The 25567-nt window shown below is 45.2% G+C and overlaps 1 protein-coding gene across 11 annotated transcripts in view; it reads right to left on the reverse strand.

The window, feature by feature from the left end:
* NEO1 (neogenin 1) overlaps positions 1 to 25567 on the reverse strand; it is a 165263-nt gene that overhangs the window by 43088 nt on the left and 96608 nt on the right. For all 11 annotated transcript variants that reach the window (XM_050309060.1, XM_050309063.1, XM_050309062.1 and 8 more), the window contains exons 6-7: positions 19557 to 19711; positions 18691 to 18811 (exon numbers count right to left, since the gene is read on the reverse strand). In XM_050309060.1, coding sequence (XP_050165017.1) covers positions 18691 to 18811; positions 19557 to 19711 — 276 coding nt within the window. The remainder of the gene's footprint in view (positions 1 to 18690; positions 18812 to 19556; positions 19712 to 25567) is intronic.

Raw genomic sequence — 25567 nt, forward strand, 5'->3', positions numbered from 1 at the left:
TTCTGGAGGGAAGGGGGGGGTCCTGCCCCTGCCCAGAGTGTGACAATCCCAGGGCACTGCACCCACAGCCCTCTTCCCTCCCTTTCACCAAGGGCACTGCTTTCCTGCCACCGACACTCTTCCTCCCTCCCTCCCTCCCATAACACCTCTTGCATCCTTTACAGCAACTCTAACAACATTAACAGCTCTGCCTTCGGATTATTCCCACACTCTCCAAACTTCTCAGCCTAAATCACATTGTGTTCCTGTGCTGCTACTCCAAGCCAGGATAAATCCCAGGGATTACGGCATTAAAAGGTTGGGAGCTGACAGAGCAAGCTGCACCGAACCAAGAGCTGCTCTCCAAATCCTATTAAAGCAATCCATCCAGCAAATCTAACACTGATACTCTGAGCAGCTGGACCCCAATTACCACCAAGTATTACAAGCAACACAATTAGTAACAAAACCCCAAAGCTCAGGATACCCTGAGTTTTTATGGATTTTTAACTATTTATCAAGCTTAAGCCACCTGATGACTTTTTCCACATGGGAATCCACGCTGCCAAATACATCTATTCACTTATTAATTATGGGAACTAAAATGGCTCTGGTTTTCCCCAGAAAGAAGTTGCTGAGAGCTGCAGCATCTCCACCAGAACATGTGGACTTGTGTCTTGCTACACAAGGAGAAAACCTCACAAACAACCCGACTAAAGGAGAAAACGTTGTCTGAACAACCCAACCTTCAGGCAGACACACTGACATGTCTTCCATCAACAAACCTCTAATTTTAAATTCTCAAAAAACCCTTGTCAAACCAAGCATCAGCTCACATACAGGTCTGGAATTGGTAGGACTCTCATTTTTCCTCTTCTATTTCTCAGGCAACTCCTGACAACAACATAAGAACAACCCTTGCCTTTTTTCAGATTTGCACCACATGACATCAGTCTATGGACAGAGCTGAGACAGAGCCCAGAGCCAGGAACACACAGATTTTGGTATTTAAAATCCAGATCACACAAAGACACACTCAAGGGTATCTTCTTAATTATCCCTCCCACACTCTAATAGCTGAAGATCCCAATTAAGTATTCTCAGCAGCCCTTCCCGATCAATAGACAGCATTAATTTCACATTCATTGCAAAATCTATTTTTATCTAAACTCCCCTATTTTTATGTTCCATAATCAGATTTCTTGCAGAAATGCACCACATTTAGCTCCTCTGGACTTGGACAGAGCCCTATTCCCCCAGGGTTCCCCTTGCTGTTGCAGATCACTCGGTAGAACCCTGAGTGAAGGCCAGGGGACCTTCCAACAACCCTCCCTGCTCCTGAACAACAGTTCCAGTGCCAATCCAGGACCACATTTGTGGTCCTGGTTACATCAACCAGGCTCCTCCTGTGCTTAAATCTCAGCCCATGTTAATATTCCCTTGGACTGGAGACCTCCTCCCTGCACCAACCATCACCACACTGTTTCCACAGAGAACCCTCCTGGTCCCCATTGTTTTCCACACCTTTCCCATTGTCCTGCTTGACTGACTTCCACTTCACTTCAAATTCCTGTTCACTTTATACTTCAATTGACTACATTTCCCCCTTAGACAGCTTTAATTTCCCACCCTTCTATTAACTAATTACATTCATAATATAATTTAAACCCATGAAAGAGTCTCAGGAATGATCTGTAGGGAAGCTGTTCTGTTATAAAGACAAACTTGTGTTTTCCAGCCACACCAGTCAAACACCCTCTGAAGCACCATCTCCTGATCCATCCTGGTGAGATCTTTGATGGCATCACACATTTATTACCAATACTTCCCACACAAAGCCCCTCTGTTTTTACTAAGACAGACACAACAAATTCCTTAAAGCCACCACTTCAGTTGCTCATTTTGACTCCAGGAGGCTGCAGGAGATGCATTTCTACTGCATGGACTTAAAAAGAACAAACCCCAGAGAACACCATCAGACAGTTCCTCAGGACAGCCCTGGCTTTTCAGAGCTTGACATGCCAACCACGTCATCTTCCACCTTACACTCACACTTTGTTTTCTCTTACCTGTCTTGGCAATATTGTCAGGTAATCTGCTTCAAATTACATGTTTTTCATGCAAAAGGTGCATCTTACCCATCTTTAAGAATCATTCCATTTGGTTACAGTGGAGTATCTTTTAAATTCATCTGCTAATCTACAAGCCATCCCACACACTCGTGTATTTGCCTTCCCCTATAATGAAATGGATCCATCTTTTACTTAAAGATGTGCACACAGTGCTGAAGAACCTGCAGGCATCGAGATGATGAGTCTGGGAGAGCTGCCAAGATCTCCCAGATCAGCAGACACCCAGAGTTACCCTCGTGCAAGGCTCAAACCCAGCAACGTTCCCTCCGACACCGTTGCAGGGAGAACAGGCACAGACCACAAAAACCTGACAGCTGAAAAAGAAACTGTGAACCAAACACAGCACAAAAGGACCTGCAAACCCACCTGGGAGGGGAGCAGTGACAGAGGGAACTCCCCCAAATGCTGCAGGTAAATATCAGCTTGGTGGCAATTTGGTGCTGCTGATAATTCTGGGACTTAAATCAGAAGACTGGCTTGTTTCCTTCCTTTTTTCCCTGTTCTTGCTCAGAATGCCTGGAGTGCCATCACTAACTGATTTGTGCCCAGCCATGTGAGCAGAGTGCAGAGCTGTGTTAATGAGTAATTACACACAATTAGCTGTAACGCCAATAAGGAGCAGCTTTATTACCCTGAGCTTCCCAGCTCGGTGGAACAAGGAACGTGCAACACAAGTCTCCTCTTTCTAATGGATCTTTCAGCACTTTTAAAAAAAGTAACTCTGGAATATTCTTTGCAGAACTATTCCTACACAGTTTCACATGAATCTCATTTAAAAAAAAAAAAAAACATGTTCAGCAAGTGACATGTGCTCTGCACAGTGATTTATCTCCTGCTGTGCAGTAACTGGGACCAGAAGGATGTCAGAATTCCTGAAACTACAGGTAGTGGAGTTCCACTGCTGCATCCCCCCACTGCAGGGCAGAGCAATCCCCCAGAGGGGGCAGAAAAATGGGAACGAGGATTTTTAACACCATACTTCCAGCCAAGACAACCCCAGCAGGAATCCCAGGGATTTAAGGTAAGAGAACATTCCTACTGCTAATCCTCAAGTCCCTTCTGCCAAGCTGCTCTTTCCAGGGCTCCTTCTGAGCAGACATCAACTATTGCAACCATTTTATCAAAGTATTTTGCAGGGTGTGCAAACACCCACAAGGATTTGGACTCAAACAGATGAGATTAGAGCAGGCCACAGTTGTGGGATTGAACCCCATAAGGGCCCTTCACGTATGAGCTGGACTCGATAATCCCTCTGGGTCCCTTCCAACTCGGAATATTCCGTGATTCTGAAACAAATACCATCAATAACTTCTCTAATTGAATCTCTCATTGGCAAAGGCATAAGGTTTTAATGCCACCAGCACTGGGCTGGTGATGTGGAAGAAGCAAAGGTGTGGATCACTTGGATGCGCTGGTGTGGTCCAAGCTTTTCATCTTACAGGAAAAATGCTCCCACGGTGCTCCCAGTGTAGCTCACCACAGTGGGATAACAATCAGCTGGAGTGTGCCTGGGGTGCTGCTCCATCATTATCACCTCAGGATGATGATGGGATCTCTGCCCAATGTGCCCCACCTGAACACTGCTCACTGGAATGCCCTAGTTTTTAGTTAATTATCACAAATATTTTCCATGCTGTCCAGCCCCTCCGGTTTAGATTTCCTCTTTCCTGTGGTACGTTATTGGCACAGTCAGGGCTTCCTCCTGTTTGGCAATAACATCCCAGTCATACCCCTGGACACACCACACAAAGGGACAGGGATGTTATCTGTCCCCTGCCCCGGCAGTGCTGCCCTATCTGAGTGACCCGGGACAGTCCAGCTCCCCCAGTACCTCACAGGGCACTGCCACCACCCACCTCGGGAAGGGGATATTGGAATGCAGCAACTGGGATGCACAAACATTTGAAGAACTGGTTAGTGACCCTATTTAGGCTATTCTTGGCCATATTCAAGTGTTTGCAAAGCCCTGGTTGCAGCCCCTGTCCAAGGAGAGCGTCAGGGATTTGGGAACTGTGGCTGAGGCAGCAGGAGAGGCACCAGAGGGTGATCCAGGTGTTCTGGGAGCCCAGCACTGACATCACAGAATCCCAGAATATGCCGAGTTGGAAGGGCCCCACAAGGATCATGGAGTCCAACCCTCAGTCCATCCCCAAGCAGCTCTTACCCTGACAGGGACCTGAGTGCACCTCCCAGTCCAGTCCCATTCCAAAGGCATCGAGATCCAAGACTCTCTGAGCTGCAGGGATGGGTGGGAAATCTCTCCTGATGGGAATGAACATTCTGTAGCTGCACCCTCTAAGGGTGCAGATGATGCAGCAGTTGGGAACAAGGCAGACCTGGCCAAGGGCAATCAGCTGCTGGGGAACCTGGGGCATCACTTAATGCACACAACTGCAGCAGGAAAGAAAGCCCTCTTTGGAAGGACTTCAGAGTGGATTTTAGAGCTTTTGAATGTGAATAAATCTTTGATTTCAGCAACAAAGACCTACTACAACTAAAAATAGCAAATCACTATTTTGCCAAAAAAACATGCTGGAAAAAACATGACCTAGGATATTCAAATCTCAACACCTTTCATGTTTCAGCTGTATTTCACAAGACAAAAAAATACCTCAGAGACACCAATATGCCTAATTTTGACTTGGGGTTTCATATACACCTGGTTACTCAGGATTAAGAAGCTGTGATGCTTCAAAGAGTCAGACTCAAAACCCACTGATTTTCTGACCCTCACAGTATCTAAAAATAACAGCAGCATTGGGCTGCAGGGTAATGTAACACTGTAAAATAACAAACCCAGTAACTCCACACTACCCACCTTTGAAATTTTGCTTTCTCTCCTGTTTTTCCCCCCCGTGTTTACATGTATCAAATTGTAGCCCTTCTTCAAATGCCAAATTCACACCTTTCCAACAGAAGGGACATCACCTTGTCATTCCCAGCTGCTCCCTGTGGGATGTCATGTTCAAAGAAAGCCAAGTCACCTGGCCCTAGTAAGTTCTCACAGGACAAATGGCCACAGTGCTGAAGTTGATATCAATATAATCAATAGATCAGTTCTAATAACAGAATTAATTCCTTCCCTTTGAAAAACTAATTAAAAGAAGTCTACCAGACTCCTGTTCTTCCACTAAGAGGTGCTTTCAGGCAAAACTGGGAGAGTGACATGGCAAGGAGAGTGTATTGAAGTAACTTCTGTGCAGAATGAACACATTTCCTGACTCTCCTGGAGTTCATGACAAGCACCATCACCCCTGTTTACCTGGTCTAAGACACAGATCTACACCTGCTTGACATGAAGAAACCCCCAAATTTATTGTTTTGTAAACACAATTATGCTTCATGAAATAATTTAAACTGGAGAGCTTTGTGTATGTGTGTTTGCTACGTAAGGAAATGTGTCAGAGAGAGGAACATGAGAACACCTGGACCAAGACCCCCAGGGAAGCACAGCTGGACATGGAGCGACTGCCCCTGGCACTGCTTGGAGGATTCAACCTGCAGGAACACAGAGCACCCCGAGGAGCTGACCCACAGCACTGCTCAGGGTGTAACCCCAGAGTAACTGCAGGGCAGGGGCTCAGAAATCCAGCACAGTTCTGCTGGTTTGTGTCGCAGGGGTTTGGACATCACCTGCTGTGACCCACCCAAAATCCCTCTAACACGGACCACTGTGTACAGAACCACGGAACCACGGACTGCTTTGGGTTGGAGGGACCTTAAAGCTCATCCAGTCCCATCCCCTGCCATGGGCAGGGACACCTTCCACTAGCCCAGGTTGCTCCAAGTACCAACCTGGCCTTGGACACTTCCAGGGATGGGGCAGCCACAGCTTCTCTGGCCAACCTGTGCCAGGGCCTCCCCACCCTCACAGCCAACAATTCCTTCCCAATATCCCATCTAACCTTGCCCTCTGGCAGTGGGAAGCCATTCCCCCTTGGCCTGTCCCTAATTTTCAAGGAGGGACATCATTCTCCTTCTCTTTTTCAGTGCTATCAAACTTTTTGTTGCTATTCCATCCTGAATAAACTAACTCCTCTTCCACACAAGCATTTCACCTCACTCAAGGAAGAAGCTTGAGAACCCAACACAGCACTTGGAATCAATTTTGTCCCTCACAGGCCTAAAAACCCAAACACAATCCCTGAGGAATGGATCCTCCCCCAAACAACATCCCCCATATTCCTCAGAAAATGAATCAGAAATGTTTGCTTATTTATTTCCCTATGTTGAGACGTTCTGCCCAAAGCAGGCAGGCAAAATGCCTTTTTTTAAATTTTTAATTGCCTTAGAATTAATTTACATCACCACTGGGAACGAGAGCTGCTATTTACTCTTCACTCAACACACACTATTGCAAAAAAATACACCAAAAGTACATAACAAGGGAATGTTTAACTAATACTCAGTGATTATGATTTTTAAGCATTTATTTGGTTCCATTTTCTGAAGTCAATGGCCACTGCTGGGCGCTGAGCAAATTGGGATATATAAATACAGTGATAAACACATCCCGGCCGTGAGCCCCTGTTTGAAAGGAAGCCATAAAACCCCTCCTGATAACGAGCCCTCCTCCCGCTCTCATTACACCATGAAATGCTTTGGTGGAGAGGAAACAATTTGATTCTTTCCTGTCTCGTAAAACAACCATTAAAGAGGTGTGATGGGCCCTGCTGATGCATTCCAGGGAGCCTCTCCCTCCCACCTGCCCAGGAACCCCCCGGCTCTGACCACGTCCGGGAGGATGGACAGGAAAAAAGCCCTGCATGGATTTTGGTCACAAGACTCAGGTTATAAAAAAGAAGGAAATAAGCCAAACACACCTCTACCTGTCCCCCAGGAGTTCAAAACTCACGGCTTTGAACTGCATTTTGTTATCGGAAAGGAATTCCAGCCATAACAGCACATTGTAAAACGAGGGATATAATCTTTAAATTCAGTGGTGAATATTCAATTTTTAAAGAATTCAGTATTTTTTTTAACAACCACTCCTTGAGAAAGGAGAGTCAAAACCCCAAAACAAAACATACCTACAGAAGCCAAGGCAGTAAAACTGGTTGGAAGTGCACCCAAGGAACCCTGCCCAGGGTATCCTCTTACTGTAAATATTCGTAAATTGAACTCATATGCAGAATTAAGAAATCTCTTGAGAACAGCAGAGCCTGCAACAACCTGCTGTAATTTGACTTTAACAATAACAGGAAAGTAATGATTTTATTTCAAAAGCAAACAGGTTGTATTTGAGCAAAGCTCTTTATGGAGCAGTTATTAATAAAAACACCCCGTGCTTTTGGACAGGGCTCGTTTTTTGCACCAGCCATTTGCATATTTGAAGATTTCAAGATTCTGAAGTTTCCCTGGGCCTCTGCCAGTACCTCATTCTGTCACCTTGAGCAAATCCCTTCCCTTCCCACATCTCCTTCTGTGGGATCCACAGGGATGCTCAGTTTTCACTCTCTGATTGCACACCTCAAGTAACGGGGCCATCGGGGCTGAAAATGCTACAAATATCCCCAATCATCCTCCAAGCAGGCAGGCTGAGCACTGAACACTGCTGTGCTGCCAGAGCACGACCAGCATGTCCAAGGCCACGCTGGACAGGGCTTGGAGCAACCTGGGATAGTGGAAGGTGTCCCTGCTCACACCAGGGGTGGGACTGGATGGGCTTTAAGGTCCTTCCAACCCAAACCATTCTGGGATTCCGTGACCACGACTATGCAGGATATATTTTCAAAGCAACGAGCTGAACCAAAAGAAATGAACCCAGCAGACAAGTCCTGCTGCTGTTCCTCGCTGCTGCTCATGGATCACTCCCACAACCCCTGATTTTAAGCTGCAATCCTTCATTTAAGTCACTGGAATGCTGGGTTCCCTCAGGATCAGACCACCAGCTCCCTGTGGGGAATCCCCTGCAGGGCTGAGCCAGCAGCACACACGGGTTTAGCTCAGTGTTACCCCAAAACTGCTTCTCTCCAAGAAATAACTTGGAGTGGAAGGTCATTTCCCTCAATTTGGGAGCTGCTGACACTCGAACAACTCGGCAGCACCAACTCTGGCAACCTGGAGGTGCAACAGCTGAGGCTGAACAAGCTGCTTGTACGTCAAAAGGGTCCTTATTTCTGCCAAGCTCTCTGTCAAGCTTATTTAACTACTTATTAACTACTTATTTAACTACTTTTTTCTTATATGAACTTTATTTTTCTTCCATTTAGGTTTATATATACACAATTTTATTTTTTTTTAAGGGAGAGAGGGTCCCCACAAACCCACCTTTCCTCTTCTGGTCTATAACCTCATACAGGGTAACACTATTAGATGTGGTATTGGATTTTTAATTCCAGCTGGATTTCTCAGCTAAAGGCCTTACGGACCTGCTCCTTGCTGCCACCTCAAACCCACTGTTTTTACAGGAACTAGAGGAGGTATCAGGATGTTTGGGAATTTATATAAATGACACAAAAGCCAATCTTACAAACTAACTTTTTTTTTTACTTTCTATTTTTAAAGCTGTAATGTTTTTTTGCTTCCCCATATTTCTGATTCTAACAGGAAGAGCAAACCCCATCAGTGTTATTAAAATGCAACTGCCTTCCCCAGCACAGAGGTTGGGAATTTGGCCTGCACATCCCAGCACTTGGGAATTCGAGCTTATTCCCTGGGTGTACATGATGGAGTTTATAGCAAGAGATGCAACATTTTAGATGTGAACGACTGTGGTCATTGCCCACTGCTCAAAACACCTGAACAACGAGATGTAAAAGCAGTTTATGTGTAAATTAGTGCTGAAGAAGAGCAGGAGAGAGGACAGGGACATTCCAAGGGGGAATGTCCATCCCCAGTGGCCCAGACCTAGGCAGGACTTCCCTCCTTCTCCTTTATTTTCCTGCAGCACCTTCAGTGATGATCCGTCACCAGGGAAACCACACAAAATCCATTTGTCTTGTAAAGACTTTGGACCCATTAGTTTCTCTTTGGGGGAAGAAGGTGACAGGAGAGGGGAAACAACCAGGAAAAGCCCACACAGGCTCTCCTATCGCAGCGAGAAGGGTGACATTCTGCAGCCAGTTCCAACACCAGCCACACATTATTAAAAATGAGATTTCTTTGTTAGATTTATTCCATTTCCTTACGGTTATAAACCCCATGAGCCTTTCCAGGTTGTCTTGTCAAGGCTGCTGGGGAAATAACTGACACAGGAGAGGCTTCTCCCAGCTCACATATTGGAGTGTACGAGTCCCATTACACATGTGACCAAACTGTAAACCAATCCTCTCCCTCTTTCTCCAAATGGCATTCAGCTGTCTCTGCTATTACTGTATAATTTAGCAACTTTGAAATATAAGCAACCAATTAAGACCATATCCACACGTTTGTTCTCCCCGCTGGTGCGAGACTGACAAAATCTGATATTTTCCTTTTCCAACACGAGCCTGGGATCAATTACAAATTAAGGGTATTTCTGTCAATCTTCACAACCCTGGATATGAGGAATAAAGGCAGAGGAAATGCCTTGGGCAGGCATGACAGATATCAAGCTACAGCTAATCCTGCCATTGCACTCATCTAAAAATGAAAAAAAAGCACAAACCACTAAAAGCAAACAGCCATCGAGATACACTGAGGCATCACAAAACCTGCAGTCAGTGCTCTTCCCCCTGATTATTTGCATTTTCCCCTATAACCAGATCCAGGCAGAGGAGCCTTCAACCATCACTCAACAGCTGTAGCTGCTCCCACTGAACACGCTCGTGTTTGGGGAGCGGCACCGCTTTGTTCCCAGTGAAACCCCCCCTGACAACACATTGCCCAGCCAAGCTCCAGAACACATGAAATATGAGCATAAGCACCACTGGAACTGGTGGATTGGCTCAGTGATATTGAGGTAAGAGTATCTGCTGTTATTCCCCTTTCTGGTGGCAAAGACTGGAGCGAGGAACTCTCTTGGGAATTCAGGATTAGCCAGAAGAGATAAAATGGACTCTAAACCTTCCAGCCTCTCACAGTCACTGGATGGTGTATACACATCCTACCTCCTTTCACTTACACAATGGGACAATAAATATGGAATTACTACAGGTGAAGGACAGAAAACAGGGATTAATGTGTGTTGAGTGTTTCTCAGAATACCTGGAAGCCTTATGCTCCTCCAGGTTCTTGCTCTGCCCCCACCCAGCATTCCTTACATATTATTCCTCTTCACAACATGACACAGAATTCAAACCCAAGTACCTTTTAACCATTAATTCCCCTCACGAAAACCAAAATTAAAGAGGTGTCAGTCCAAGTGTTTCGAAGCACAACTGCACAAGTAGCATCACCACAACCCATGTTTGTGCCAAGCAGACTTAAATTGAAGTCACGGCGCACACGCTCCGGTGTGAATTCCATCAGGAGCTTTCAAATTTCTTTGCCAAGTCAACTGTAAATACAGTCATAAAACAAGAAATGAAAACTAATAAGCACAATCAAAGCCTCCTATAAATTCTGCTATGCCTTCCTGCAACTCACTGCACACTGGCAAACATTAATCTATTACTAATTTAATCTAAATTAGAGCAATTTATTCAAAGCTCATGCCAGCTTTAAACATGAATAGGCTACTGAGTGCACGATATGAGAACTGTTTAGTTCCCCGATTCATCAAGTTAAAATTCAGGAAGTTTGAGATCTAGGGTGGTTTAATCAGTTCAGCTTCTCAATAAGACTATATATAAGCAGGGCCCATAAAGAGGGAATAAATAAAGGTCATTTATTAAACAGGGATTGAGTCAAGAAATGCAACTTACTGAATTCAAACAGCTTCCAGGCCATTTTGAACAGACATGCCGCCATGAGAAACACAAATGCTGCCTTCCCCTGAGGAATAATAGCTAAGTAATGTAAATTAACATCAAAATTAAACCAGAAAAAACCCTCTTTCAGCACTAAAGAGGAGAACACACTGCTGTGTTTACAGAAAATTAGCAACCAAGTGTACACAACCAGCACAAAATATTCTCAGAGTTTGGCTTTGGGTTTGACTGTTTGAAGTCAGTTTGTGATTTCAGATGCTGTTTATGTTCCTGAAACACAACCCTCCAAATGAGACTTCCAAGCTGTTCCTCCACCATCTGAGGCTGGTTTGATTCCGTGAGACCAGGATTGAGGCAGCGACTTGGGAATGCTTTCCCCTCCTGTGGCACCAGCACTGCCTCTGCTCCTTAAACACTCCCTTTTCAGTGGGGGGATCGGGATTTTACATTTGTTGCTCTTAAAGCTTTTCAGGGACAAACCTTTACGTGTGCTGAGTGAGCATCCACATGGATATTGTGGGCATGTGACAGACAGTGCAGGGAGGGAACTCCCCTGCTCCTCTTGTCCCTCATGATGCCCATCACGCTAGATTTTCCATTCTCCTACTTTTGGATCTTCCCCCCACGTGAGACCAGCCAGGTCTCTCACAGCTCCCCAGTTTCCAGTCCAGCAGATGTGGGTGTCCTCAGCACAGACCTGCTGCCAAGGGGTTGGTGTGTGCTGGAAGAAACCTTAAACATCCAGTCCCAAGCCAGGTCTGTCATCATCTCCCACTCCCCCGAAATCCACGATCCGTTTCCTTTGAGTGCTTTTACCTCTCGGCAGAAAATGTGAATTTTCGTCTGCAAGGCTTTGCAGCCTCCCTATTCAGTTTTAGTCTACAAATCATTTCTTCCCTGGTGGACTCTAAGACTCATGAAAGCCACTCCTGAAAACCACAGGGACCTCTTTCCATTTTCCTTCCATTAAGACACGTAAAATTGTACAAGACAGAAAGAACACAAAGGCATTTCTGTCTGAGTGCAGAAACAGAAGAGTCTGCAGGAGGAACACCCAGAGTCCTTCTCTGTTATTCAATGAACTCCTTTTATCTTGCTCTGGCATTTCATCCACAACACCCTGCAGATTTTTAAAGTACTTCTATAGTCTCCAAGAACTCCATAGAATTCCATAGACAGAGAGGGTTTTTACTGGATTACCTTGACAACAACACTAAATGTCTTGATTCACAGTATGTGACTCAAAGAAACACTCTAAAAAATCACCTCTGTAAGAAGTGGGAGCCTGAGAAGTTACATTTGATATCTGTGAAATCACCAAAAATGAGTCCTGAAGTACCACGCGAAGTGTCAGCCTCGGGGCCTGAACCAGGCAAGGGTATCACTTATATTTATGTAATTTTTTACATATGGTAAATACCCAAAAGTGTAACTGGGTTTTCCAAATCAGAGCACAAGCCTGCCAGTGCCAACTTTTGGATTTCTTTCAGCAGAAGCCAAAATTTGTCAAAAAGAACTTATCTCTGCCTCCTACAATTGAATAATTGAACTTACAGATATGGAAAACACGGAGTATTTCATATATCTCGATTTAAATAAGGCTTTTGACACTGCATTTGACATCCAACTAGAGCTGGGAATCTTTTGCTGGTGTCAAGGCAGGGGAGCTGAAATGGCTTCTACGTGTGGAATGGGACTCACGAATTTCTGAGTCTCTGTCAGCCTGAGGTGACCTCAAACCATCCAGTGCCACTTGCAGGACAGAAATGACCCATTTGCAGCACAGTCTGAGCTGAAATGTGCTGGTTCCAGAACCCTCGGATCACATTTCTGATGTTCTCCAGCATGCTGAGGGTCAGAGAAGCCCTCATCCCATGCCATGCCATGCCATGCCAGCCCACCCCACCTCCTGTCAGTGCTCTGAGACTCAAGACAGCTCACAGCCAAACCCTGGCAGAAATACCCACAGAAAATGAAATTATTCATGCAGCAACGGGCCTGGACAGAATTCAATTGCACAAAGAAAGCACCAATTTAGGTCAATAAATGATGTCTTTAAAACTCCCTCAGAATTAGGATTCACGTAATGTAACTCAGTGGAGGAATTAATATCATACAGAGCAACTGAAGTGGTGTCAGACTTTAATCAAATGTGGTTTGTAATGTCCAACTGCCACCAGCACCAGACATTAATGTGTCTCCTAAGGAGATCAGCAGGAAATACACACCACAAAATTGTCCTGATTTGGCTGTTACATTAAAAATACAGACACAGAGACAGAGAGGGTCCATCCACAGGGCTCAGACCCTCAGTCCTTCTGAAACACAGAGTTCTGAAGGACCTCAGGAGTTCATCCGAACCCCTCCCTTGAGCAGAGCCACCCTTGGCCAGGTCTCTCAGGGCCTTGTCCAGGTGTGTCTCAAATATCTCCAAGAACAGAGATTTCCAACCTTCCCTGGGCAATCCTGAACCACCTCACTGTGAAACTGCTTTTTCCCATCAGAAATTCCCTTTTTTTTTTTTTTTTTTTTTTCAGTCTTCCACCTCCACCTGCTCTGTCCCTCCATCCCTGTCTGAGCAGGAAGATGCTGTTCAGGATGAATCAAACTCCTTCCTCTCAGAGTCACAGCACATCCCAGTACATCGCTCCCAAATTTTCTCGGTAGGTCCCCACTGGCTCCATTGTGCCATCGTCTTCCTTGTAGGGAAGCTTAAAACTGTCCTGAGGTGGCCTGGCCAGGGCCACAATGGGGAAAACAATCACATCCCCTGAGCTCCTGCCCACCCCAGCAAGTCCTTCCCTGCTGCTTTCCAGCTTCTCCCACCCCTGGAGTCCCTCAGGGCTCCATGTTTGTCTGTGATGAACTGGGGGGTTTGCCTCAGCCTGTCCCATCCCTCTGTGCCAGTGTACTGCTGCTCCCCCCATTCCAGCAGCTCCAGCCCTGCTCCAGGTGCTCCCCATCCCATCCCACAGCACCTCTCAGCCCCAGGATCCAGCCCATGGCCTGGGCTGCTGCTCAGCCTTCCCCCCACTCCCCGTGACACTGGGAGCTCTCCACACATCCCAAAATCCACCCGATCCAGTCTGCATTTCCCCGGTTTAGCTTCAGGGATACCACTGGAAACAGTGCCAAAGGGAAAGGAAACCATCTCCACTCCTCTCCACCACAGGGCCAACCATTTCATCTTAGAAGGCCACGGGAATAGCTGGGCACAATTTGCCCTTGGTAAATCCATGCTGGATTTTCCCCACCACCTCTTTCATGCATCCATAATGAGGCTTCCAGGGGGATCTGCTCCATAACCTTCCCTGTAAAGGTTCCAGCTCCAGCTGAGCTTTGTCTTTCCCAGTTCCATCCTCCACATCCAGGCAATATCCCTCATTTTTCTGCCTTTAGTTTCAAATTCTGTGTACTTTGTTTTTGTGTTTGAGCCCAGTTAGGAGTTCCTTCTTTATCCCTACTGGTCTCCTGGACACACATGCTCCAATTCCTGCACTTTGGAGCAGATCAGTCCTGTGCTTTGAGAAGACTGTTCTTCAGGAGCAAATGGTTTCCCTCTTGTCCATTCACACAGTCTCCCATGGGAACCTACCAAAAACTTCCCTGAACAAGCCGAAACCTCCTGTCTGGAAGTTCCAGGCTGTAATTCTCAGTGCCACCTCCACTCCCCAGCCAGGCACAGACAGCCTGCAACAAGGAATTCCAGCCTGCTCCTGAAACTGCCCCCCCCTGCTGCCACCCCAACACACACCATGGTGAAAACCCCACACACAAACCAGGATCTGCAACCTGCAGTTGTGTTGAAGAAGCTTCTACACGCAGTCCTTGTCCCCGATGGTCTCCAGCAGACATACATGACCACGTTCTCCTTCCAATCCCTGATCCCTATGCAAAAGCTCCAGGCTGGTTCATGGCTCTCCAAGTTGAAGGCACACTGGAGTCAACCTTTGAGGGTGACCCTCTTCCTTGTTTCCCTGCCCCCTCCTTCCTAAAGAACCTTCATCCACTCCCTGGAGCTCTCCCGAGATTCTCTGTGATCCCAAAGGCCTCACAGCATTGTAACTACTTAAAAACTCCTAATTCCTCATCCTAGCTTCCCATGTTGGAATGGTTGATCACATGCAGGATACCCGTGCCTGGATAGAAGGCTTTGTTCATGAAAAAGTTAAGTTTAAAGCGATAGTTCCACCACAAGCAATCCCGACATGGTGTCCTACAGGACACCAGCAGCATATTCGATTCAATCCTTTGGATCTCACTCCTGTACAAACTCTGAAAAAATCGCAATATACTGAAAAAAACCAACTCTTGTAGTATAAAAGCACAGAAATCCCACAACACCCCACACTTGAGAGCTCTGGAGGTGACACAGTGCATCCCAAATGATGTTTTGAAATTGTTCTCCACATAACTGGCATATTTGTTTACAGTCTATGATTTTCTTTACACAGCATTCAAGCAGCACTCCTTTTTTTTTTTTTCTGAGTGCCTGAGTACTTGTCAAATGCCTTTCATGGGGGTGACAGGGAACCATCTGCCTCTCTCCCCGTCCCTACTGCCACCTGTTCTTTTGCAGTCCCCAAAGGCAGCACTGAGCAGTCCCAGATTCCCTGGATGGGGCCGGGTTACAGGGCCTGGCTCAACGTCCCCTCGTGTCACCAGCATTTCACCTCCAGGGGGAAACCCCCAACACCTCCATCACAGGGGTTTTCACAGACCACACACAATAATGCTGGAGAAACATGACAGGAAATGGCTTTGCTATAACTGAGTGAGCAGAGGAACTTCCCTTCCTTGAGGGAGCTCCCAAACGCCCCCTAAAAGGCAGAGCCACAACTCCAGTGAGATTCCCAAAGGAACTGAGTGTCCAGGGGGAGGTCAGTATCTGAGAAATAGGGACACAACCTCAAATCCCAAAATATTTGGAAAGCTTTTCATCTCCCTTGCAGAATTGTACACCTGAAGTTCAGTACAGGGGATAAAGAGGATTTTACTCAGACCATTGACCTGAATCCTCCTCCCTCTCCTCCCCTCCCAACCTTCTCAATTACAAAGACTTGTGCTAAAAGTCTCCTCCTCTCAATGACACAATTCTTTTATGTATTCCTGAAAAATCAAAAGCTGTGGGCTCTGCACAGTCCATTTCCAAGCACAGGATAAATTTATTAACAGAATTATCAAAGTTGAAAAGAAAAGCCCTTCTAACAAGCCTTTCAATTCAACCCTTTGTTTTGTATTTTCCCCACATAACTTCTGTATATACTAAAAGCTTTTCAGAACTCACTGCAAACCCAAAAAAGCCCAACCTAAAATCAAGTTATATCTGAACAAAGAGTGTATTAAGCTTGTTGGAGCAGGTGAGAGTCACACACAGTCTGAGCTGTGTGGCTGTGCCCAACACACGCCCCGGGTAAATCACCAAACTCCTGCTCCCTGAATGCCAGAAATCTGCCCAAACACAGGAAACCTTTCTTGTAGTGGGTAAATGCTTTTCCAAACTCCCTCAGGCTTCTACTTTCTCATTTACATTTAATTCATTAGAGATCAATTTGATAAGCAAAAGGGCTAATGAGAAATAGTTTGTCAATAGCCAGACTTTTGCCAGCTCCAGCTGGGAAGGAGCCAACAGAACAGCAAGGGAAGGGATGCACTGCTAACTGGGAAGAACTTCTTTCACATTTAGTCAACAGTTTTTCACTGAAATTACTTTTCAAAGTGGCAAAGTTGGTATTTCTCATCATCAGGTATGAAATAAATTTTTTAAAAAAAGCTTTCTGAATTAATGATTGAAATGTTCAGAATAGTTTTCGCTCAAATCAGTGTTTTGCATTTTCACACCAAGGTTGCTGTGATGAAAGAACTATTGCACGTGATGCATCCTCCCTCGTTCCCTGAACACCATCTCCTTCCTCGCTGTTCTATACTGTGAGAAGTACTAAAATATCTGCACTTTCCCAGACTGGAAACGCCAGTTTTCAAGTATCACAGCTGAGACACAGCACATTCATTCCTCATGGCACTCCTTTTTATGCCACCACTCCACAGCAAAACTCCAAGTACTTTCACAGCTGTTCCGTGTGGTTTTCCCAGTGCTGGAGAACAACACCCAGATCCCCTCAGTGTCCCAGGGGAGCATTTCTAACTGCAGGGCAGGGGCAGAGCCACACAACTTCAGGGGTGTCTTTACACCCAAAGTGAGACTCCACCACTGATCCACATCCTTTGGCAGCATGCAAAAGAGAAACGACAGCATTATAAGGCAAAGCCCTTCAGGATGGCAGGACGAGCTGCCAGAGCAGGACAGGAAGGAGAAACCACCGGGCAAAGGGCAGCGGAGGGAAAGGAAGAGGGGAGAGACCACAGGAACTCCAGGAATAACAGTCATAGTCATTTATAAACCACTGCTGGGAACTGGGTGCAAGTACAAGCTTGGGCAGGGCTTCAAAACCCAAGGACATTAATTATTCAGTATTTTTCAAACGTGGAAAATACGGAACAACGCTTCCGCTTGGCAGACCTGGAAACCACTCAGGTGATTAATGCAGAGCAGAAATTAAATTACTTTTAATAATTTTTCTGGCAACCCGATGACAGTGGAGCAGTGCTGGGCCCAGGTGCCCAACCCTGCTTAGAGGTTGGAATCCCAAAGCTCCACGGCATTAAAACTACTGAACCCAGGAGAGGGCACCTGGCATTCCCCAAATAACTGTGGGAGGTACCTGCAGCTCTTCAGCCAGCCATGAAACACACCCAGACCCAAACAGGAGTTTGGAAGAAGCTGTAAGAGCACAACTATTCTACAGAACAATTAGAAAATAACTGGGAAATCTCTCCTTATGGCACGTTCCTGACAGTTTACTCTCTGCACAAACCCAGGGATAGCAGATTCACACCTGTTCAAATTCCAAGTGTGAAGTTCCCTCAAGCCTCCAACCACACCCAAGGCTGTTTCTCCTAAATCCTCTCCATCCAAATAAGAAATAAATTAGAATTTTAAAACAATCCCCCCCCCAAAAAAAAAAAATGGGGGGCAACATAAAAGCCCCCCTGAAGTGTGGTTTTAACATTTTCTTGTCTGACTCATCCTCTCATCCCTCTTGCTCTTGGTTTTCTTCCTTGGGCTCTTAAAAATTATTTTTAAGAACATGTGACCTGAAAGAGCAAAACAAGCTGATGCCTTAGTAATGATATTTTATCTTTTTTTTGTCTCTGATCCTAATTACTCTCCTTTACCATCCCAACCATGCAGGGCACTGCAAGGTGATCAATGGCAGTAACTCCATTGACTGGATAATAAATAATAAATATTTATCTTAAACTGCAGCTGTAACTTAACAAATGTGCAGCTGTAGTTTGCAGGAATGACAAAGTCGACTATTTTTTACACTAAAAGCAGAAAAAAAGCTTCTAACACTGGAATGATTTGATGTAAAACACTTGGTTTGGGGTGGGCTCCATAAGGGCTGCTTTTTCAGGTTTGTGATTTCAGGGGTTGTTTTCATTTTGCCTATTCCATTATTATTTTGAAATCTCAGCCTGCATCCATATTTTAAGGGTTTATTATAGCACCAAATATTTTCCAAAATACAGGGTGAATCCTATAGAACTCCTAAATTCCCCCTCAGTAACTTTAAGTGTACACAAGATGATGCTGAATCAACTCATGGGATTTTAGACAATCATCCTGCTCTAGCTGAGTTACAAATAATAACCCATCATGTGGAAAATGTCCCTTGGAATGTCCCTCCCCACCTTCTGCTCTCTGCTGTCCCAGTTGATCTTACCAAGGTCAAGGATTATCAGCTGGGCTCCAGCCTGGGCATTCCCAACATCATTTTCTGCAATGCACTGATAGAATCCTTCATCAGACTTCACCAGACCCAAAACTTGCAGGTTATGTTCTTTCTGAGAAGCAAAGGGGAAAAAAAATAGTGCTTAAAAAAAGGGCTGCAACTGCCAAAACAGTGGTGTCATTTGGGTACTTTTATGGTGACAGGAGGAACTTCCAACAGGAACAGGGTGTTTGGATTTCACCTCCTTTGCCCTGAATCCTCAAGTCAGATGTATCCAAGGCAGCAGCAGCTCTCACCAGAGGCATCATTTTCAAGCATCACATTTCCCAGCCATTTCTGGTGGTATTTTAAGCCCTGACTGAAGTGCAGAGCTCCCTGTCACATCCCCACAACCTCAGGTACACCCAATTATACAGCCATTAAGTTCTCAACTAGGCCTCAAGAATGACTTGCACTGCATCTAAAATTTCCCTCTGTAAGTACACGTGTGCCAAGACTCAGGATCCACAACTCAGTGATATTTGTATTTCACCTCCTGCTTGAAATTGTAATTTTTATGGAGCACAGACAATGCAGAACCCACAGCCAGTGGTTGTGGTGAGCCTGTACTTGGACAGTACCTTTGGGCACTCAGTGTCTGTCTCCTGTGGAAAATCCAAGCTATAAAGACATCAACTCATACAACACAAGCAACATGCATTAAAGGTTTCAACAAACCATTTCTCTTCCAGGCCCTAAACATCAAAAGAGTAAAGGCAGGAAGCAGTTCCTATAAAAGAACCCAGTTTCCACGAATAGACGTAGGAGAACTAACAGGTCAAGAGCTTAAAAACCTGCAAAATGGACAATTTCCTTACCACAATTTTGAAATAGTCACTGGGGATCACCACGTCTCCGTTCTTGACCCACTTCACGGTGGGGGTGGGTTTCCCGGTCACCTCACACTCGAACACGATGTCCATGGACTCGTGGGCGTAGATGTTGGCAGGTCGCTTCAGGAACTCGGGGGGAACTGCAGGGAAAGGGCAAGATGGACAAAGGATGGTGTCAGCACCCAGAAGAACACACCTTTCACACACTCTGGCACACAGGGGTGGCTGGGGGCACTCCAGCAGCAGCAAAGGTTTTGCAGCTCAGGGTTTGACAGATGCTGATACAAATTGAGTTCTTTCACAGTTGCATTTGGGCCAGGTTGGACAGGGCTTGGAGCAACCTGGTCTGGTGGAAGGTGTCCCTGCCCACGGCAGGGGGTTGGAATGAGATGAGCTTTGAGGTCCCTTCCAACCCAAACCACCCTGTGATCCAGCCAATGGTGTGAATTTGGAATGGCTTCTTTGAGAATACAAGAAAGAAGAAATCAAACCAAGATGCATGAAGTGTGAAGTTAAACCTCAGGGATTTCTCTGTTCTCAGTACTTCAGTCAACAGGAAAACAAAAGCTAAAATTACATTAAAAATACTTTTAAAAATGAATGGACACCAAAGATGAAACTTTCCTTGGGCACCACTGCCTTGTGTTCCTGTGAAGAAATTCAGGTGGTGCTGCACTGATCCAAAGAGCTCCTCTGGTGTGTGCAAGCCAAGGAGACTCCATGGACAGGTAGGTGCCTCCCTGTGCCCCTGGCCCACTCTGACAGCATCTCACAGACATCTGTGCGTGAAGCTGTGTCTCTGGTACCCCAGCAGAACAGAGGGGTTCTTCACTAACAAGCCCTACCAAAGGGGGTGCCTCTGGGTCTTGGCTGCCTTGAACATGTCCTGAAGTCCTCAGAACAAGATTAATCAAATTCAAGACATTTAAAATCTGTAAAATCTCAGAGATGAAGAATTTTTTGGCAACACAAGTCCCAGGTGACCAATGAAGAGACACGACAAAGACTGTCTGTGAACACACAAGAAGTGGCCCCAGGAACCCTCCAGCTGCATGTGAGGCCTCTCCACTTCTTTCCTCAGCAGGCCCTTACTGTGTGAGCATCACCTGCTACAAAGAACACCCACCTATTTGTTTGTTTTCACTACACTTCCCAACACAAGGGCATTTGCTTCCTTGTGTTGGCAGCTCCGATGGCTGGAGTTCCAGGAAAGCCCAAAGCAGCCTTTTGCCCTTTAATATTTAGCAAAGAAAGTCAATATGGAAGGGCCATGGAGTTCAGACAAACAGTTTACACACTTGGCCTGTCGAGGGGATTTATTTTGTGCTGGGATACGGAATCCTTGTTTTACTTCTTCCTGTGAAATGATGGCAAAGGTCTGTAGGTGGATTTAATACTTCATAAACAAAGAGATGGACATGAGCAGCTCCCCAAAAATCCCTCAGTTTTGGATTATAAATTAATTAGGAGAACATTAATATACAGAAATATTTATTTACAGAGTAAGAAGGTGGTTTAACTCTCAGATAAGAGTGTAAATCTGCACAAAGCTGCTCAAACTCTCCCACAGGAGCAAAACTCTGGGGCTGAGCCCAACTGCCTGTGACTTCAGACATGCACTTCATATCAACTTCCCCCAAATGTGCCAAACACACCATCAATCCCACCTTAATTCTGATATTTTTGTGTTTACTCTCCGACGGTTATTCCCGTAGACAACTCTGACACTGAAAACTCTGAGTTTATCTGTCACAAAACTGCTATCATTTATTCCCCATGACAATTATTTTTTTATTCCTCTCTGGCATTCACCCTCAGCATTTTTATTTCCTGTGAGCTGCCCTCTTTCTCCCTCCCTGCCTTCCCATATCCCAAGTCATGTTTGCTTTGCTCCGGTGTGACAGTTCACCCGCAGCTCCTCCAGCCCCTCTGCATTCATCTCCCAGCCCGGGGAGCTTCAATCATTTACATGTAATTTCAGATGTGTCTCACCAGGGGCCTGAAAAATGGCATAAGCAGGGTGTCAGCACCACAGCAAATCTCTGCCCCGCTCCATCGTGCCGCGTGTGCCCTTCCCAGATGCATCATCCGCTGCCAGCCCCGACAGATCATTGCTCGCTCATCGTTAGCCGCTTTTAACTAATGAGTCATTTTGTTCCAGCCTGCTTGATCAATAGCTGATGTTCTCATTTCCTTTCCATCTCTGTCTCCACATGTATTCAGACACACACACGCACACAGGTATCAATTCCTGCAATGCCGGTAGAGCTGAGGGAAGGGGATATAAATATTGGGAAAGTTCGTTTTTCCACGAATGTACAAACACTTCTATTTTCATAACATTCGTTACAGGTGGATTTTAATTCCTTGGCCACATATTAAACTTGTCACAGGAACCCTGAGAGACACAAACCAGTAACATTCACTGTCAAAACATGAAACTTGTGTAAAAAACTCATCACAGAATTCCAGAATGGTTTGAGTTGGGTGGGACCTTAAAGCCCATCCCGTCCCACCCCCTGCCATGGGCAGGGACACCTTCCACTAGCCCAGGTTGCTCCAAGCCCCATCCAACCTGGCCTTGGACACTTCCAGGGATGGGGCAGCCACAGTTTCTCTGGGCAACCTGTGCCAGGGCCTCAGCACCCTCACAGGAAAGAACTGAAACCCAAAACTGAATCCAGTAAAGTTCTGGGATGATTTCTGTTTTCTCCACTAATGTTTAACTTGTAATGAAGACATTTGGAAAGTACTCAAATATCTTTGGCAACTGGTATGGCTTCAATCTGGGATATCATCCAGAAAGGGGCACTAATATTGAATCATAAGATCCAGTATTTTTTTGCCACAAAAATGCAAGTTAACTTGATATCCTATTACCTGCTCTCAATTAGTTTAGATTTAGGAGATTAAGAATTTGAAACACATTATTTTTTCAAAGGAACTTTGCTTTCCTGGCTTACAGAGCAAATGCCAAGCTGCTTACAAAGGGATAATAACATGGAAGCGCTCGTTTTTATCAATTACTTCCCAGTTAATGAATTAATAAATGTTTTTCAAACACACTTTCATAGTTTAGCTGTGTCAGTGTTTAGCATTAACACAATGCCAGTACAGATGTTTGTGGTAGAGAAGTTAAATTGATAACCAGAGAGCAAACAAGCCAATTACCATATAAAATAAGGTTTGCAAGGGAAGATCATGTGTTCTGTTATTAAACAATTAAACTTCAAAGACGACTTGGCAGCTCAGCCCTCTCTCCATGTTAGCAAATAACTACTGGAATGGCAAGATGCTGGCACAGAACTTCACACACCCCTAGAGAGACCCTACCAGGAGTATCTCCACCCTTTTGGAGAGCAGAGAGACAAAACATTGTGATCACAGCAGTGATCAACAGAAGAAAGGAAAGAAAAGAACCCAAAAACCAATCTATATCAGTAGTTGATTCAAACTTCTAAGCTACATCCCAATAAAGGTGAAATATTTGAAAAATGAAGGGAAGGGCTGAGGAACTACACACGTGCAGCAGGAATTGCACCCAACGTGCCGTGGGAACAGGAGTGGATGCTGGACATGAATCCCATTCCACGTGTACAGGAGATCAGAAGGAAATGGATTCCAGTGCTCAGCAGCTCCTGCCTGTTCTCTCTCACTGGGGGAGAAATGCTGTGCTCTTCAGGGGCAGCTGAAATAATCTCCTTTCAGTTCAGCCTTCAGTGCTGCTGCAGATGAGACAGAAATTCAGGACATTCCTCCTCCCCATTTCCGGAGGAGGAGCTTCCTTCCCACTCCCACAATCCCTGAGGGAAGGACCCAGGTCTGTGGTTTCCCAGCTCCAAACCCGACACTTGTAACTACACATGGAAGAGAAGAACTCAAGTTCTTCATTGTTAACTACTCACAACTTTCACCCTCCTCAGCTACAACACAATGATCCTCCTCCTTCAGTAACCGAGTCAGAACGCTGCTGTTCTGGATCAGAAGTCACTTAAAGCACATTAACCTTTCCCAAAAGTCAAATCCCCTCCCCTGTTGTTCTCTAGAAGGAAAACCCCAAAGCAGCGACTCCTGGGATCAGACTTGAGCCACAAATAACACCCTGCAGAGGCAGAGGGGACCCCAAGCAGCCAGGGCTGCTCAGACCATCATGATGGGGGAAACACCTACAACTCTGTAATTCTTTAAAAAACCTCCTCCCAGCCAGAACCAGGCATGACTGTCCAGTTCTGCTCCCAGCACAGGAGCTGCCCCAGTGTCTCAGTTCCTCACGGATTTAAACACTCTTTGTGCATGAGGAGCACAGGAATGGTCTCATCTGGACACTCCAGAAACACAGGCGGCAAATATACTTTAAAAAAATCTATTTTCTCTCTAAAAAGCATTAATAAATAATAATAATTATTAATAATAATAAATAAGCTGTTGGCTCAAGCACAGCATCAGACAAACCCAAAATAAACACGACCAACTAGTGGGTCCAAAGGCTTTAACAGTCACAGAATCACAGAACAGTTTGGATTGAGGGAGAAATTAAAGGTGACCAAGTTCCACCCCCTGCTGTGGGCAGGGACACCTTCCACTGTCCCAGGTTGCTCCTAGCCCTGTCCAACCTGGCCTTGGACACTTCCAGGGATGGAGACACTTCCAGGACTATTCCTGCGCACTCTGAAGCAGCGTCAGAACTCCTGTAACAGCCTGAGGCAGCCAAAGCACTGAAAGGCAGCAACTGAATTTCCAAATACAAATTGTCCAGGACAAGACTGAAGGAGCCATTTCTGCTCCCTCAGCCATCTACAAATGCCCTCAATCCCTAAAACTTAGGAGTGTGTTTTCCAAAGTCACACAATTAAATCATAGTTCCCATCCCCTCTCCTCATCCCCTTCCCTCTACACTTTTGTCCATGACAAATATATCTTCTGCCATCAAATGTAAAAGCACTTTCTAATTCCAGAAGTTTTCACAGACCCCAAACAGCAGATAAACTGAGCAGACTGGATAAATTTCCACAGTGTATCTCAAACAATCACAACTGAAGCATTCCTGGTGAAATGACTTCCATGTATAACCACATTTCTATGGATGCTGGGGGCAGAATCCCTATCTTGTATTTCAGTTAACAATTTGAATTACCAGTGGTATTTAAACTGGACATTTTAACATAAAACCTATTTCGGACCAGCCTAAAATGGTAAGCCTAGAGGAATTTAGTTCCTCCTCCAGGGAGAACAAGCTGTTCCATTAGGATATGCTACGAATCATATTAGAATCCTTATAAACTTCATTTTCACAAGGGCAAGTTTGTTTCCAAGAAGATGGAACTCTCAGTCCATCCCCTCCTGCCATTCCCCCCAAAACACAGAGAAAATGCAGGGATTGATGTTGGACTGCAGAACTTTTGACTATCTTTTAATTCCATGACTTAATTGTATAAATTAGTTGAGGTTTTCAAGTGTATCCTGCAAAAAAAAAAAAGGAATTCACACTCTAAATGGAAATGAGGAGTCATTAAAAAATAGCAGAAGTATATGGGTAAGTACTCTGAAAAAAAATAGGGATTTAAAACCCAAAACTACGTTGTAGGCAAGTCAAAGGTCTTCCCAACCTCTGAGTAGGGCTGCCCCGTCCTTAAAACACACTTCATATGCAGCTGCAAAACCTGCATTAGCAAACAAAAGCTGACAAAAATCAGTTTGTCTTTCCAAGTCCCCACAAAATACAGAAGTGTCAAATTAATATAAAAAAAGTGGCACAGAGAGACACAGAAAGGTTATAAAAGTGTGAACTCCTCCACGCACAGCAATTTTCATGGCTCCGAAAGCGAAGCTGCAGCTGAGGAGCAGGAAGTTTCCGTGGCAGTGAAATTATGTCATTAAGTAAATGGTTATTTTTTTAATATATATTTTTAGAAAATATGTATTTTATAACCGGTTCTGTGCCTGTGGCATCCTCCCAGTGGGAATTCCTGCCCGCTCCTTTACCAGATGAAGCAGAG

Source organism: Myiozetetes cayanensis, unplaced genomic scaffold, assembly GCF_022539395.1.
Source record: "Myiozetetes cayanensis isolate MyiCay16 unplaced genomic scaffold, myiCay2020 scf14, whole genome shotgun sequence".
Taxonomy (NCBI): domain Eukaryota; kingdom Metazoa; phylum Chordata; class Aves; order Passeriformes; family Tyrannidae; genus Myiozetetes; species Myiozetetes cayanensis.